Source organism: Lampetra fluviatilis, chromosome 50 (genome assembly GCF_964198595.1).
Source record: "Lampetra fluviatilis chromosome 50, kcLamFluv1.1, whole genome shotgun sequence".
Taxonomy (NCBI): domain Eukaryota; kingdom Metazoa; phylum Chordata; class Hyperoartia; order Petromyzontiformes; family Petromyzontidae; genus Lampetra; species Lampetra fluviatilis.
Genome location: NC_136324.1, coordinates 3710764 through 3728845, shown reverse-complemented (window position 1 = coordinate 3728845; position 18082 = coordinate 3710764). Strand labels below are relative to the sequence as shown.

The 18082-nt window shown below is 55.1% G+C and overlaps 1 protein-coding gene across 4 annotated transcripts in view; it reads left to right on the top strand.

Annotated features, from left to right (window-relative positions):
• CNKSR2 (connector enhancer of kinase suppressor of Ras 2) overlaps nucleotides 1-18082 on the top strand; it is a 191898-nt gene that overhangs the window by 138954 nt on the left and 34862 nt on the right. For all 4 annotated transcript variants that reach the window (XM_078878248.1, XM_078878247.1, XM_078878246.1 and 1 more), the window contains 3 exons: nucleotides 720-806; nucleotides 7456-7844; nucleotides 13621-13658. In XM_078878248.1, coding sequence (XP_078734374.1) covers nucleotides 720-806; nucleotides 7456-7844; nucleotides 13621-13658 — 514 coding nt within the window. The remainder of the gene's footprint in view (nucleotides 1-719; nucleotides 807-7455; nucleotides 7845-13620; nucleotides 13659-18082) is intronic.

Sequence of the window (18082 nt, the reverse complement as noted above, 5' to 3'; positions counted from 1 at the left end):
TCAGACTATGCTCTGCTTCTGAGCGATGCTCTGGCTCTGGGCGATGCTCTGCTTCTGGGCGACGCTTTGCTTCTGGACGATGCTCTGCTTCCGGGTGTCATCGTGTTCCATCTCTGGGGGTGATGCATTTTGGGGTCACCACTTTTTCCTGCTCCAGGCCAAACCGGGACGCATTTAAATCCCGGCCTAGATCCGAACTCTGCGGTGACCCGCGGTAACGTTGAGCAAACGACCACCACCGCCGGATCTCAATGCAAATCTGTTCCGGACACCGACTGCCGCACCGCGTCGACCCCGCATGGCGCTTCTCTCGTGGCCGCCGCTTCGCTTCCCGGCGACGCTTTCGCTCACCGCGTCCCTGCTTGGCTTCCCGGCGACTCTTTGACTGCCAGATTGGACGGGCCTCCGCTTGGCGCAGTCGCTTTTACCTCCACGGCAAACTTGCTTCCGGTGCTGGCGCTTCTGCACCCGGTGTCGCTTTTCTTGCTTCCCCGCGTCGCTTCGCTTCGCCTCGCCCCCGCCCCCCGCCCCCCGACCTGCTGGGTGACGCCTCGCTTCCAACGCCCGACTCAGGCGTTGCGCTTCGCTTGTGGCTGGCACTCGGGACTTCTCTACCCCGCCCACCACCACCCCACTGATACCGAGGAAGCCGCGGGCTTTTGGGCGACGACAGTGACGGTGACGTTGGCCCTCTGTGTCCCCGTGGCCCCCTCGCGCAGGGAAGCCTCGGCCCGTCTCCATGCCCGTGCTGGACTGTGAGTGGTCGCCCGAGCACGTGCCCGCGGCCCGGAGAGACAAAAACAAGGGTGAGTGTCGCGTCGGCGGAGGGCCGGTTCTCCCAGCGTCGGTACACAGCTGCTGTTGTTGACGTTGATGTTGTTTTCTCATCGTACAACCGAGTCGCGCCGCTACAGTGGAAGGAACTGGAGAGGGAGGAAGACCTCTAACAGAGAATGGCTTGACGACGACATCATCAGAGATCGGCGCCAGAATCAAATGGGCACCACTTGAGCATATTGGCACGAGGCAGAGGAAAGTGGAAACAAATGGCGAAATGTGCAGTGGATAACCCAACGGGGCTATCTGCCCATGGATCAGCGATGGCGACAACCGAGCCGCGCCTTTGTAGAAGCACGAGCCGCGCCGCTGATGTCCCACACAGATGACGCACGCAGACGACGCACGCAGATGACGCACGCAGACGACGCGGCAACACCGTGACCACCCCCCCTCCCCCCCAACGGTGCACCAACTGACGCGCCACGTGACGAACGCGTCGTTAGCCTCGCCCCCTGGCCCTGCTTGGCCCCCCCTCCCCGAGTCAGATTCGGATGCCTTGCGAGACCGGCGTACATCGCCGTTTGGTTCTGGCTCTGCAGGGTGAATAGCCAGTGGTGATACCACACTCGTACCGTGACAGCCCTGCCCTGGCTCGGCTCGGATGTGGCAGTGGAAAAAGGGGGGTACCAGTCGATGGAGGGGGGGGCACACACGGCTGTGGCAAAAGGGGTAAAGGTGCAGCCCCGCAACTGCCCGCTCATGTCGCGACTGGCGGAAGGGTCTCGACTTAAGGGAGCCACGGAGAGAGCCCCTTCACAGGATATGTTGGCCTACTTTTCCACTCAGGTCAAACATCTTAGGAAAATGTGGTGGGTAACCCATTCACGCCGCTGAGTGGACAGAGGCGGGGGATTGGGGAGAACCTGCCCCACCCCCCCTTCCCCCTCGTTGCTTGAACGTCCGCACAGGGAGATGGAATCGAACCTGCAGGTCCACGAGTGCGCTGACCATTACTCCACCCTGGCAGAAGCATCATCTTCATTATCATCGTCCAGATTGACTGAGCCCCAATATCTACTCCTGCACTGGGGAGACAGAGATAACTGGATTTTTGTTGTTGAGTATCACCACGCCTGTGTGTGCTGTGACATCTTTAATGAAAGTAAAGTCAAATTGATTTCCGGTATACAAGCCAACGTTGGTTCAACATCACCACGTCTACCGGAGAGGCTGCGCGCACACCTCCTGTTTACAGCCCTCAACCGGTGCTGGATATTCCACATTCCTATGGCGGGGGTCAAGTCTTTCCGTCGGACAACCACTGTGTTTGATTTCCACACAAAGCAGTACTTGTTTCATGTCAACTCCGGAGGGAGGGATGGATGATGGGCTGTGTCAACCACCCGCCCCCTACCCAGGATGTGAACTCGTGACCTTCCGCTCGAGTGCAGAGCCACTCGACCACGCTCGATGCTGTCCACAATCGTCTGCAATCGGTGGTCGCCAAACAGCGATCATCCCAGGCCAAGCGAGCGCGAGTGCCTTTAACTTATATCTAACAAAAAACTAAACTAAACTAAACAACTTTTTTTTATTTTAACAGCTCGCAAAGCCCACTGAGCTAAAGAGCTCTCTTTCGGAAGCGACCTGGCAATCACAAATGAGAGCTCAACAAACTGGCTTATCTTTTGATTTAAAGCTTTCGTGACTGCAGGGATTCATATTCTTGGTTTTTTCGGTAAAGTCACGTAGAAGGGAATAATAAAATTATAAAAAATATTAAACAGTAAAATTTATTTTATATTTTTTTATTTTATTATTTCCCTTCTACGTGACTTTACCGAAAGAACCAAGAATATAAAGTGGCTTATCGTCACGTGGAAATGTTTGTCCTGCCAAAATACTCTGAATGCGTGATGTTGATTCTAAATGTGGAGGGATAAAAACCAGAGGTGCCCGGATAAAAAAAATCCACGGCGCAGAACATGCAAACTCCGAATGTACAGGTGGCTGAGTCGGGATCGAACCCACGAGCTCCTGCATACCATGCGAGGGAGTTAACATCTCGCCACCGTGGCACCCATACCGCCTTTATCTGGCCGCTCTAACGAATACACGATGGTTATTACTATGACTGCTACTACTAATAATGATAAGAGTAATTACATTCTTTTATTGCGTCCCACATTTTAGCGTAAGCTCGGGGGCACGAGATATTGAACGGCAGCAAATTATATCGTAATGATGAACAATGCTCGCGTGTTTACCCTGACCTCCCACTCTGCACCCCTCTCTATTAAGTTCTACCATCATTTCCTGGCGTTCTTATCCATCGATCGCTAATCACGACGTTGGAGCAAATGGACGGCCGCGTGCAACGATGCCGCTGAACGTTCGGAGGCAGCCGTGTGTAGGGACACAACTGGGGAAATGCAGAGTGTGTGTGTGTATACCGCCTCAAGGTGCACATGGCCTGGCACAAGCGTCGTGGTGACGTCACCGCCACTTAGTGGCGAATGGCGGTTGTTGTTGTATACCGCAAGCGGTTTTTCTACCGGTAGTGTTGCCATTAGCGCTCTGAGCTACGAACCCGGTGACCCGACTTAGATTCCCGCTCACGGTTAACACCAGTGACGATTGTCTGAACCGGTCTTGGACCTCTCCTAGTTCGACTCAGCCTCAAATGAGTACCTGGTGCGGTGTGTAGACATCGTGCACTGGGGAGACAAAGGCGGCTGGGTATTGTGCTGGCCACCCACCCCCTCATGTGCCGTGCCGGCCTTATATAGGTGCTCGCTTACAGCACTTGTCCCAACAGTCAGTTAAGGCTATACGGGGGATCTTTGTCTTGTTTGTATACCGCGACAACAAGCGGAGCGCTGGGTGGCTAAAACAGTACAGGGCACAGGTGGTGCTTCTGCCAGTCATCTGAGTCGGTAAACCTATGGGACCAGGGTCAGTCCCGTGACCTGCCAGTTGAGCCTTCGACACTTCACGTGGGCTCAAGGTGCACCTAGCCTGGCACAGCGGTTGTTGTTATTTGTTGTTTGTCATTACACCCAGTGTAGTTGTTCGAAGGCGAACCGGGAACTCGGGCCCAGACCTATCAGCCGGTAAGGCCCGTGCGGTTGTCGGCGGTTGAGACCCAGAGTGGAATTACAGCCCAAGGACGTAACGCACCGGGGAGGCCATCCACCGTGGAGATGGAGCGATGGAATCGGCTCACGTGGAGGTGCTTGTGTGCTGCAGGATCGATTGCTGCATCGTAGGACCGTGAGAGATGGAAATGGTTTGGGGAGAGGGCCCAGCAGTGGATTGATCATGGCTCATGATGATATTGATGACGACGACGATCATGATGATGATCAATGCATAAAGGCACGGTGATGGAACAAGACAGACCCCCCCCCCCCCTCTTGCCTAGCATCTTAATAAGAACCATTCTGAAGGCGCCAGGGTGAAACAAGGTTCTTTAAAATGTCAGGTGGCCTGGTGGCCGAGATGTGAGCCCCGAGCTGACACCGCCGCGAGCCTGGGTTCGACTCCGGGGTTTCAGCCACTGCCAGTGTTTTAACCGGGTTCCCACGTGCAGCGCGTTGATGGCCTCGGCCCGATCACCGATGACTTGCAAAAAGACCCAGGGACTCGCATCGAGACCCGTAGACTCACAGAGAGACCCATAGACTCACAGAGACACCCATAGACTTGCATGGAGACCCGTAGACTCACATGCACCCATAGGCTCACAGAGGCTAAGTTGTTATTAATCTGGGTTCTCAAATTTAGTGAGTTAATGGTCTCAACCAAGAAAATAAATTACATTAAACTTGATTCCGTGCTTAGTTTGGCTCCATTCCAGCTATGAGAATGAAAAGTTTAAATGTGGCTGTCACGTGAAAAGATTACGCTCACGTGGTAGAATGGGTAGGAAAGTGCTGCCCCCTACTGTTTGGACCAGTGGTCACTCAAAACGGACTTTCAGGAGGTAGCTCTGCGGGATCCGTTTCCGCGCGGCCGTTCCCTGACACGGACTAAGGGGTCCGCGCTGCGCGAGAATATTCCGAACGGATTCGTCCGTCTCGTGATGACGCGAAGATGATGGCTCAAAGAAGAAGAAAAAAATAATCGGTCAAACGTACACGTTTGTGTCCGAGACAGGGTCGCTCACGGAACTTGACTACGCGCCCAGCGCGGATCATTCGAGGGCTCGCGGAGTATCCCAGACGGACGGTCCTCAAACGTTCTCTCGCTTAGTTACCGCTCGTCATCGCAACGCACGAAAGTCACCACCGTCAGTCTACTCTCGCTCGGCCGTTAAAATTCATCACGAAGTCAATTCACCGTTATGGCGGCGCCCCGCTCTCCCTGTTTCCCGTCCGCCCGTCCGTCCGTCCGCCCACTCACTCCCCCCGCCCCACCACCAACCCCACCACCCCGCGTCCCGTTCATTATAAATCGCAGTAAAAGTGACAGCAACGTTGGCCCTGGGCGTTCATCTGTTTAACTTCCAGATGCTTAGGCTCGCGACGGTGACCCCTCAAAGCAGATTAATCGTAACGAGGGCCCAGAAATAATCCGGGTCGAGACCCTACCCGAGCCCCGCAGGGTTCCTAATTGAACTCGTTTTCCTCCCCATCGAACCGCGCCAGCGTCGCCGCGCTTGCAGAGGCGCAAGCGCTACAACTGGCTCGCTCGCTCGCCTAACTGCCCGACGGAAGAGACTCCCTCCGCTGCAGAGGGAATTGCAGAGAACACCCCCGCGACATCGTCGTCCATTGGCCTACTCTTACATGGTGACGTTGAGCAACCGGTGCTCGCGTGACGTGCCCGGGCACGCCTGATGCTAGGGCGTTCGGGGGGGGGGGGGGTGTCGGGGTAAAGGCGCCGGCCCTGCAATTCCCCACTCACGCCCACTGCTGCCGGAAGAGTCTCCACTCGAGGGAACATCTCGAGAAGCCCATCTAGAAGCTATTTGGGCCTTTTCTTGCGCGTCTAGGATATAGAGTTGGGGGCACCCACACTTTACCCCACCATACGCGACCCGCCCACCGGCTTCATTGCGGTGAAGTCGTTTACACCGCTTGGTGAAGAGAGGCGGAGAGGAGGAATTTGAGAAACTTGTACCACGGTGTCAAAGGCTGCGGTGGAGATGGAATCGAACCGGTGACCTATGCAGCACAAGCCCAGCGCGTGCTGCCAGTTACATCGCTGTGGCAGCGTTCTGCCTCTGTGTGTGCGTGTGGGGAGCGGTGGCGCAGTGGTTAGCGCGTTGCGCTACGAACCCGGCGACAGGATTTAGATTTTCTGCTCACGGCCAACATCGATTATAATATCTGAATCGGTTCTGGGCCTCCCCCAGGTCGACTCGGCCTCAAATGAGTACTTGGTGCAGTGTGTAAACAATGCTACTGGGGAGACAAAGGCGGTCGGGCGTGGTGCTAGCCACCCACGCAGACAGCACTTGCCCCAAAATTATGTTATGGCTATAAGGGTGATCTTTGTCTTTGTGTGTGCATGTATCTGTGTGTAAGGTGCATTGAGGTTCTGGAGAATTTACGTGCCCTTTGAATGCAAATGATTATTTTTATATTAATTTTTTATGGAGTGGAACAGCGGCTCAGTGGTTAGTGTTATAAAAACCGTCGACCTGAGTTAGGCTCCCGGTCATGTCGGACATCGGTGGCGAGCGACATCCTCTACACAAGGCCTCCCTGACAATCGTGGCGAAGAATGGTCAAACAACTCCGTGGTGGGAGAGACCTTCACCCAGCAGCCCGTTCATCATCCAGAGTGCTGCTGCGAGAATGAGATTGTCCGTGTGAATCTTTATTTACTTTTATTTTATTTTTGTTTTCATTTCAACTGGACGCGAGCTCTGAACAGAGCACCGATCACAGAACAAAGGCATAAATTCCGCAAACAATTTCCGAGATCGTCGATAGGGCCTTGGTGAAGGAATGGGGGGGGGCATTGGGCTCACTGCCTCATCCAGGTTTTTCAGTTTGTTTCATTTATTTGGTATAGCCCTGTGAGCCATGCGGCTCTTGACTCGGGTGCAACGCAAAAAACAAAAACATGAACAAGGAACATCTTAAAGTGACTACATCTCCAGAAAAAGCACCGTATATCAATGCTGTGTGTAAAAATCACAGTGGGATGCAAGTCAAACAATAACAACCACAAGACAATTTAGAGTAAAGTTATCAGTCTAACTCTGTACTACAACAAACAAATATAAAGCTATTAAAGCAATGTAACAGTGATCATAGGAACTGTGATTGAAATTTTACAATAAACGATACACGTAACATGTACTACCAAACTTTGCAGCCATAGCTGGCTGCATCAGTCACTCCATAACAGCAGGAGTATCAGTAGGAGTATCAACATTTTTCAATGCACTTTTAAGATCAGCACACTATAATCAAAACACAAGATCATACTTTGCAGCGGTCATCCGGAGCGAAACATTTTCTTTGAGGCCACTGAATAGCAGTGGCAGCTAGGGATGTACAACTCCTCTAGAGCGGTTTTGAGTGAAGATCTCACAGGGTGTGGGGGCCACCAGCAGAGGATCTAATGTTTACACGGGAGAGGAGGGAAAAGGTAAAGGGGGGGAACGTCCGCGCGGATCTCAACGCCACTCTTGTTTTCTCCGCCCTTCCCCACGTGCAGACTCCTCGCTCCTCAAGCACCTGAGCGACGAGCGCATCAGCCCCATCAACGAGGAGGAGCTGGCCCACTGCGGCCAGGCCTCATGGGGGCCGTCGTGGGCCACGGGACGTAGCGGCGGTGCCGGCGGTGGCGGCGCCGGCGGCGGTGGGGCGCGCGTGCGAGCCACCAGCTGCGAACGCCCGCGCCAGACCCTCTCGGGCGCCAACGGTTCGGCCGATGGGGATGGAGACCGGCGACACCGGGAGAGGGAGGAGGCCCACAGGAGGAGGCGAGGCGGCGGTGTCGGTGGGGCCCGCTCGGACCGGGAGGCCAGCCCGGGGCCCCTGTTCTCGCCAGGACGTCCCACGGCTCGCAGCGGCGTGGAAGCCAGCACCATGCCGCTGTTCCACGTGAGTAGCGGACGAGCGAATTGAGGTGGCGCCCCCCCCCCCCCCCCCCCCCCCCCGTGGGTCACTGAGCTCGTGTCGGGGACTTGTGGTCTCAGCCTGGTTCCGTGACCTCTGCGGCCACTCGAGGCGGTTCAACGTGAGCGGTGGTGCCGGCTCCGTTTCCGATCTCAAAGCGGCGATATTCGGCGCAAATTTCTGCTCCGCGCAAATTTCTGCTCCGCGTCCGAAATAGGCAGTCGTGCCTTGTGAGCCGAGAAATCTCGGTTCCGAATCTGGGATCCGGCTGCTCCGCGGTGAATCCCGGGCTTCGCGATGGTCGCGAGCTGACGGCGTTTTGTGTGATTTTTTTAATCCGTGGCAAACGCCGCCATGCCTCAACCGGGTGTGGGACATCACTGGTAAAATAACAAAAAAAAATTGGGTTAATGTGAACGGATCGCACAGCATATGACGGACAGATGAACGGACGGGAGTTGTGGTTTCCGGGGGGGGGGGGGCGGGGGGGTCACGCCCCCGGGAGCTTCCGTCGAGAACTGCGTGCTACGCGGGCGACGCGGAAACGTCGTACGTTCGGTTTCCCGGCGGAAGCTCCCGCAGCGGGCGTGGAAACGAAACGTGGTGAGTCGGCCATGGCACCGCCACGTCCACCGCCGTAGGAGACCCCCCCCCCCCCCCATAGGTTCACAGCCTCAAGAGCAGAGCCGTTTGTTTTTATCCGCTAGCCAACCGGGTGGGGTTGGCGGGCGGGGGGGGGCGGCACGCGCGACTCTCACTTCCACATCTGTCATCGCGCGAGCGGCAATTAAATTAATTGGTCCACCGTGTGATGGATCGCCGCGGTTTCCGGCTAACGACTGAAGGCCCCCGCGTCGTCTCATCGATGGCTGTTGTGGGGAGCAGGGGGGGGGGGAAGGCAGCGGGGTGAGGTGGGGTGAGGACGAAGGAAAATAAGATGAGAGCGCGGCGCCGTTTGCGGATTTATTCACCGTTACCGGTGAATCAATCGGCCTGGATCAAGCGCGATGCTTTAAGGTTGCCTAGATTATTGTGCTGCTAAAAATGTCCAAATGATAGGCCAGTTTGTTGAGCTATCATTTGTGGACAGGAACACTTCTGGAAAATAAGTTAATGCCTTTAGCGTGCTTTGTCTGGTAGGATTCCTCCAGTATAAATAAATAAATATCCCCGATTGTGATTCTGACTTTGGGCTGCCAAGCTTGCGTCGCCCATCCGACCGATTTTTTTAACCCCACCAACAGCTCGAGCTGGGTGTGCGCATTGCGGGCCGACGGCGACAGATTGCCGCCCTGGCGAGTGGCGATGGGGCGCGATCGCCTCTCGAATTACTACCCCACCCCCCCGGGTTACTACTGCGGGTGGAATTGACCATAACAAAAAAAGTATAAATACTCACCGACTTGCCGCGCCTCCCCGCTTAGCAGCGGACGCTCGAAGTCCTGGTTCGTTATTCGCAAGAAAGAGCCGGGGGCGGCGCGTGCCGTCGTCACCGGTTCACGTTTGCCGAGTTTGACGAATCGCTCGCAAAGCACCCGACTGGGGGAAGAGTAAAAAAATAAAAACCACCACGTGGCAACACCGCCCCCGACTGCGACGCCTCTACGGCCTGCGAGACGTAGCGCGTCCCTCTCGCTTTGCATTGCAAAGTCTGCGAGAATACCAAATGCGCTGTCCCCTTTTGTGAAGTCTCGAATCTAAATCGCTTTGTGTAATTGGTGTCGTTACGTCAACTCCCCCGGATGGGGTGAATTTTTCAAGTTATGATTTTTTTTTTTTTGCTCAGCTTCATTCGGCCACTCTTATAACCCCCTCTCTCGCAACGCCAACAACACCCTCTTATGTGTGCCGCCCCTCCCCATCATCCCCGCCACCCGCAGCCCCCACACCCCCATCCACGTGGCCGGAACGACCACCGCTAACGAACGCTGCTCTCATCGCCACGGCGCGTCACGTCCCATCAACTTAATGCAGCGTCAGCCGTCAAATTAAAGTTTTATTTTGGAGTGGAAACGCGAGCCTGGCGGCGCAGCGGCGCCTTGCCTGTCAAAATAATATAGCGGCCAAAGGCGCGTTAGAAGCTTCGCTCAGCAAATTCATTTAATCCATATTTGTTATTTTACATGTACGATATATGTGCATTCATATAAATAATATTATTTTGCAATCTAAATATTTCGGTCGTTATTCGCGGTAAGTTTACGGGCTCGCGCGCTGGCTCGCGAAATTCGGGTTGCGGAACGGAGGGGCGGTGAAGGAGGTGGCAGATGATGAGGAGGAGGAAGGAGGTGGTGGTGGAGGCGACGGCAGAGGTGCGGGAGGTAGAGGAGATGGAGGAGATGGAGGAGATGGAGGAGGAGTTTGAGGACGTGGTGACAGAATGTCACTCGCATTAGGCGAGCAGGGATGATGAGTGATTCTCTCGGCGAGTTGTTTCGTGGGAGTGCAAATACCAACAATCGGCATCGTAAAATAAAAAAACATGGGCATCAACGGCAAGACCGGGTACCCAAAGCAATTCCCAACATCGCGGTGCTCACTGGGGCCACGCGACTCCACGGCCCGGCGGGAGGCTCTCATCTAACGCGCCGTTAAGGGCATCGTGTTTTTTTGCGGAGAGATAATTCCACACTTTGGTGAGATGGTTATAAGCGACATGCAGGCTCAGGATTTGTAACACGCAATTTGCTGTTTCTCCCCCACCTCCCCTCCTCCTCTTTGGAATCTACTTTGTGTTCTGGGTCCTTGATTTACAATAAAAAAAAACGGCACGTGCAGAACTCTGATGCGGACGGCGGCAGAGAGAAAACCGCAAAAGTCGGAGCGGATCTGCGTGTGCGTGCGTGATACCGCGAACTCTCCCAGCCCGGATTCTGTCGGTCGGCCTCGACTTCATCCTACCACCTCATCTTGCCAACCTCATCAGCCTCATCTCCTCAAATAAACGACGCATCTCACCCCGTGGTTCATGCCTACAAACGTGTCGTCGTCCGTCCGTCTGTGTGTCCATTTATTCGTCCATCCGTAAGTCCATCTGTGCAATTGTCCGACTGTCCATACATACATTTTACCCTCTGTCTGTCTATTCGTCAAACTGTCCATCGGTCTGTCTTTCCATCTGTTTGTCCTTCATCCATCTGTCCATTCATTTTATTTGTCCAACCATCTGGCCATCCGTCCACTTGTCGGTGTGTCCGTCCGAACGTTTTTCACCGTCCATCCATCTGTCCATCTATCTGTACTTCGATGTCTGTTGGTTCGTCCATTCGTCCGTCCGTGCATCCGTCTGTTCATTCGTCGGCCATATCCACGCGTCCGTCCGTCCGTCTACCTTCTCCGCGACCTGGACGGAGGTCGTGTACCTCGCCTACGCTGGGCGGGCGGGCGGGCGGGCGGCCTGCTGCGTACCAGATGCCACCGGTGTTAATTTCACAAATTATTTTTGTTAAAATTAAAAATGTATTTCCCGCTCTACATGTGAGCATTGTGTATACAGCCCTGAGCCATCGGTGGAAATACCACATTCCTATCGCAGGGGGGGGGGGGGGGGGGCAAGTCTCTCCATATTACAGCATTGTTGACGTCCCTACAAATTATTTTTTAGTTGTATCGACCCCAGAGGGATTATGGGCTGAGTCAACCCCCACAAACAGGATTTGAACTTGCGACCTTCCGATTGCGAGCCGCCCGCCCGCTGGGCCATTCAACACAATGGGCGACGGTAAAAATCGTCAACAAAGAGTTTTTAATTGGAGTTGACAAGGGCGAAGTGAGGCCGCCCGTGACGAGATGCATGCTCACGTTCCAAACGAGGTGGACACTCACGGTCTGAACGAGGTGGAAGCTCATGTTCCGAACGAGGTGGACGCGGACCGAGATCGTTCAGTGACGTCGTCCAAGACTGCAGTGCGCCAAGGAAGACCGCGCGTGCCTTATATTTTATTGTTCCTGTTAAGTCGGCACAGTGTGTGTTGGTCTCGTTAACTGCGCTTGTGCGCTGCTGCCAACTCAGTGGCGGCAGCGGCGGCAGTGCCCGGCACCAAATCAAATTTACAACATCGGTTTGGCGGCGGCTGCGCCGCCACTCGCGCCGAAGTTTAGCGGCGCGGAGCGCTTGACCGATCATTCGACTGCGTTGGGCGAGCCAGACTTAACGGGACGCCTCGAGGCTCGACTTCAAATCGGCGGAGGCTGCTGTCGACTTGGCTCGGAGCGCGGTAAAAACACAGAGCCCTAATTGCACCGCACGCGACCCCTGAGCATGGGTCGCAGTGCGCCGGGTTAATCCCCGCGCCCCGCGTCGACGGCACGCGCCAAACACGGTCGCGGCCTCTCGTTTGTGCCCAGTGCACGTTTGTCCCTGTCTCACTTGCAACAGGGCTAGCTTGTTGTGAGCTCGCTTGCAACAGGCCAGGCTTGTCGTGAGCTCGCTTGCAACAGGGAACACTTGTGAGCTCGTTTACAACAGAGCAGGCTTGTTGTGAGCTCGCTTGCAACAGGGAACACTTGTGAGCTCGCTTGCAACAGGCAAGGCTTGTTGTGAGCTCACTTGCAACAGGGCAGGCTTGTTGTGAGCTCGTTTGCAACAGGCCAGGCTTGTCGTGAGCTCGCTTGCAACAGGCCAGGCTTGTCGTGAGCTCGCTTGCAAACAGGCCAGGCTTGTCGTGAGCTCGCTTGCAACAGGGCAGGCTTGTCGTGAGCTCACTTGCAACAGGGCAGGCTTGTCATGAGCTCACTTGCAACAGGGCAGGCTTGTCGTGAGCTCGCTTGCAACAGGCCAGGCTTATCGTGAGCTCGCTTGCAACAGGCCAGGCATATCGTGAGCTCGCTTGCAACAGGCCAGGCTTGTCGTGTGCTTGCTTGCAACAGGCCAGGCTTGTCGTGAGCTCGCTTGCAACAGGGAACACTTATTGTAAGCTCGCTTCGCAACAGGCAAGTCTGAAAGTAATTGCAACAGGCAGTATGACATTTCCGTGATCGATTAATTATTTTACTTACGGAAGACGACTAAGTAGATGTTAATTCATTATTATAATGGCGACTGAAGCTCGTTCGTGACTTTTAGGCGTAAAAGCAGCTACACGCAAATGTGCGTGCACACACACACAGAGAACTTGAAACTCAATTAAAGACACGATCGAAAATGAAGCAATTGCTCAAGTGCACGCCGTCATTTATTAAATGCCCTGCCCTCTCCCCGTGGCGGTGGCGCTGCAACGCAGCATGCATCTGTCCATCGTCCGTCGGTCATACATCATCCATCGTCCATATGTCCGTCCATCATCACGTATGTCCGTCCGTTGCCCGTCCTTCAACCGTCCATTGTCCATCCGTCTGTCCATCATCTGTCCGTCGTCTGTACGTCCATCCGTCCCGGCTGGATGCGACTGTCGCCGCCGTGTATCCCTGGCGGCACGGCCGGGACGCTGCTGCTGTTCTAGGGACTGCGTTACGGAGCCGACGCGCGTATCCACCCGCCCTAAACGCGAGACCGTGTGTTTCTCCGAGTTAATGGACGGCAACCTTCTCACCTCCCCCGCCCCGTCCCCCACCCGGCTTTGGGGTAATTTCAAAATGAACAAAGAAAATAAATGTAATCGACGACGTTTGCGCGGGCGAGATGCGACGCGGGGTGAAAAGCGCCGGGCGAGTGTGTGCCCACGGTGAGCGTTGGAGCGCCATCGCCGTAAGTCGTCGGACTCCATTATTGATGAGACTCTCACTTCTCGTCTCTCCCTTCCCTTGTTGGTTTTGTTCGCAGAGAGGACCCGTGGACCAAGTGCCGGAGGAGCGAGACAGGTAGGCTGCTCCATGCCCCGTTCGATTTTTCAAACGCGTTCCAAGTCACCAGGGCTGCTTTTGCTCTGTCCGTCCGCCCGTCCGTCTGTTTGTCACGGTGGGGGGGATGGGCGGGGGGGAGGGGGGGGGCCATTCATTCACTCTCGTAGCGTTGATCCAATACGAACAATGCTCTCAAGTGTGAAGTTGCTTTGCTATCTGAGAGAAGACCAGCCACATGGACCACCCCCCCCCCCAGCCCTGACACAGCTTCATCGTCTCATCGCGGCCCAGGCGCGAGCGCTACCGTTAATTGTCGCCAGCGTCTACGTAATCCACGCGTGTCTGTGCGTGATTTTTCTTCCTTGTTAATTCGTTGAGGCGCCCGGGCACCTCCGAGTTCCGAGAGGCCGTGCGGGCACCACCCGAGTTTCCTGGGTTTCATCCCGGGTCTGAGCCACCCGCCCAGCCACAGCGATTCTATAAACTATTTAAACTATTTTTTTTTTATCTTACCAGGTAAGGCCCACTGGGCTACACAGCCTTTTTTTTCATAAGCGACTTGGCTATCACAAATAATAGCTCGATGAAGTGACTCGTCACGTGGAAATTTTAAAGCGGCCAAATACTCTTAAACGTGTGATGTCGATTCTAGAATGCGGAGGGAAAAACCCGAGGACTCGGAGAAAAATTCACATGACCACGAGGAGAGAGACACGCAAACTTCAAATTATACAGCAGGCGTCAGGGTCGGGATCAAACCCACGACCTCCTGTATACCAGGCGAGGCAGATTCAACCAGGGTCTCAGCCGAGGGTCCCAGCCTGGTCCACGCGATGCCTGCAGCCACTAGGGCGCTACAATGCACCAACGATGGTCGGATGGCTCAGAGGTGAGAGGCCGAGCCTGTTCGACTGAGACCCTGGGTTCGATTCTGGGTTCTCAGCTACTGCCTGTGGTTCATCCGGGTCCCCCCTGCCCCCCCCCCCCCCCCCCCCCCCAGGTGCCATGAGCAGATCGTCTCCGGCCGGTCACTGATGACCGTGCAAAAAATGTAACCGTCGCGTGAACTTTGGCTAAATTCCCGCCCTGAGAGTTAAACGTCCCTCCAACCGCCCTCTGCGACGAAGACTTTTCTCTGTGGTAGGGCGAGTGGGAATGCAGGCCCCGAGTGTGCGGAGGATAGAGGCAGTAAGGGAGATAAATGAGAAACGGATTGGGACTGAACGATGTGGCGATACCGGCTAAAGAATGAGCACCGTGATGGGGGATTCATTCGGGCTCCCATCATCGCTAATGAGTTGACGGATGATGGTGATGATGGGAGAGGTTTCGTCATCATTACCGCTCATCAGCACAGTCTCACGGTCTTTACCCATGGCCTCTTGAAGGGACACAAAGTGATGAGTGTGCGGATGATAACAGGTTGTTCCATCTTTATTGCCACTCATCAGTGGAGTGTAGTCATCGTCATTATTGACGCTCTTCGGCAACAGTTCTTATCAGGTAGCATGGCCAGCCATCGAACAAAAGATGCTCACTAAATCACTTCTGCGGCCATCTGGAATGCTCTTCCCCCCCGATATTAGTGAGCCACTGGAGGTATGCCACTTTAAAATAATCCGGATTGAAAACTCATTCCTTTGGAACTGCTTTTTGTGTTTAGTTCATTGTCCTTCCCCTGCACCTCCGATTAGCACGGTTGGCTACGTGCAGTGCAAAAGAAGTTCAACATACGTACGTACGTACAATGCACAAGGCAAATAGAATAAGCACGCAGTGCAAACACGTGTCGAGGCGCGGGCCTGCAATTGCACGCGCTCGTGCCGCCCGTCGGCAGGCGGCGAGTGCTTCTGCGCACTGGACTGCACCGTCACAGATAGAGGCGCAGACCCCGCGATTGCCTTGCTCACGCCACCGCTGGCAGAAGAGCCTTGGCTACTGCCACCGCGTGCTTCCTTGGGGGGGGCCTGTACCAAACAGGCCTTCCCCTGAGCCGACACGAACAGGGGGGGCGGAGGGGGCGGAAATTATCGTCGCCCGCGCCCCCCCTTCTCCCGATTCCCACGAGCGACCACCCGCCGGCCGGTAACCTAGGAACACCGCGTCTCACTTGCCGGGCTCGGCTTGTCGGCCTCGGGGGGCCGTGGGGGCCGGGGGGGGGGGCCAGGGGGGGGCCACTGACGGTTAGGAATCAAGGAGCGGCACGTTCGCTGGCAAGAGATTTGCGAGGTTGGAAAGTGGCGGCTTCTTCCCGAGAGCTAAAGCACGATGAGATGTGGTCGGGGGGGGGGGGGGTTAGTGGGTCGTGGTGACCCGGGAGGGGCGGGGTGGGGGGTCCAATCGACGTGCTCCGGGAGAACCCTGCTGCCTGCTTGCTTGGCTCGCGAGATTCCAGCGATCGCGGAGCGAGAGACGGTAATGGGGGTAATAAATAACACGGCGATAATTATTATTATCGCCGTTTATAACTCGTAAAGCGCCTCAATGTCGACTGCAGCGTCTCGAGACGCCGTACAAACGTAGGGGGCAAAAGGGCAAAGTAAACGAGGTGGGGGGAGGGGGTGGGGGAGCGGGCGGAGGGGGGGGGGCGATGAGGTCACGGTCACGAGAGTGAGATGGGGATAGTTTTGCCGAGAGTCCGATTGGAATTAAACTGTTGGGGCAAGTGCTGCTAGCGAGAACCTATGGAGGGTTGGCACGGCACACGATTGGTTGGGTGGCCAACACCACCTTCGGCCGCCTTTGCCTCTCCAGTGCTGATGCTCTTATACACCGCATTAGGTACTTATTTCGGGAGCTAACCTCAGGAAGGCCCAAGACCGGTTCAGATAATCGCCACTTTTATTCGTCACGAGCTTGAGTCAAACTCGTGTCTCTGGGTTTTTAGCCTCCCTACTGGTCAGACACACATCTACCGTGTTTACAAGTCACACTCCCAACTTTTCATTTCAACTACAGGGTTAAAAATTGCACCCTAGAAAGCCGGAGAATCTGGTATCAGTGAAAACACGGTTTAACTCCAGGCGGCTGAAATCCGGACTGCAACCCAGGTTTTACTGCTCGGCTGGCTCTGACCCCGGCCTCTTCCGTCCTCCAACCTCCTCCTGGCGTTAACCGCCGGGGCGTGCAGGGCGGCGGGAAATTTGAGACGTCGCTCGTCGCGACGCAAGCAATAACGGCGGCGCGTCACCCCTCCGCCGGCACCATCGGTCGCGCTCCAGAGGGCGTTCCGTCTCCGCGTACGCACCCCACGATCACGGTCGGACCTCCCCACCCCCCCCCCCCCCCCACCAAGAACACCCTCCCTCCCTTGCCGCTCTCTTATCGGCGAATATTTATGGATGACTGATTAGTGCTGCGGGTCCGATCGATCGCGCGGAATAGAATTATGCCGGAGAGCCGGGGCGGGATTTATATTTGTCGGGCCGGGGCACGCCTTCGGCTTTTTATCGCCGGAACGAAGGGGGTCGATGAGTTTTAGTAAATTACGCTTTTCATTTACTGGATCCGCGGCGCACCAAGCCCGAGTCGATACCACATCATCCTCCCGATCACCCGGCGGGCGCCGTCGTCAAAGGCGGACGGGTGCTACAGGCGTGGATTTTTGTTTTTGTTTTTACTACATAAATGATCGCGATCCCGCAGGTTAGCTCACCTGCCGTCCAATTTGCGATTTTTGTTCCATTTTTTTTTTTTTACTACCGGGGCTGTTACCACGTCGTCCGACGTTTCACTCCGCGTGTTGTGGGAGCTTCTTCAGGAGCTGAGAAGGACGTAGGACGGACCCGAAAACACTTCACGGCGGCGGCGCTAGACAGGGAATCTGTCTCGACGCGTAAAATATAGCGTTACACCCGTCGGTCGATCGCTCTTCCCCCGATCAATGTTGTCGAGCAGGACTCGTTAAATCGGGCAAACTCTGAGCCGGCTTCAACCTTCGTAGGCTCATCAGCAGATTCGGGCCTCTTTACTCGGTGCAGCAAGGAGATTCCTTGGTCAGCGTTATCTTCTCGAAGGCTCGTGGGTTTTCTCCAGGCGAACCGGTTTCCTGCACTGCATGCCTGTAAAAAATTGCGCCGCATGCCGTTTTGACGCGACGTCCGACGTTTCACTGGGGAGCCTCCTCGGGTAACTGGATTCAGTGGGGCCACCTCCCGAAATCGAGCTCCACACATTCATCAACACCACCATGCATGCCCTTAAAAGGAAACATTTTTAATTGGTGACATTTCAGGCAATCGCCGATTTTATAAAATATTTCTTTTTTAAACTTATAAGGCCACACATGGTGTTGTTGTTGTTATTGACGAATGTGTTGAGTTTGTTGTTGTTGCTGCCTTGTGCACCATTGCCAACGTATCGATGGGCAACTGAGCCGTTTCCCACGTAGTCCCCAGACTTTGCAACTCTCTTTTCTTCTCTCTCTTCCCACGAGATCTCAG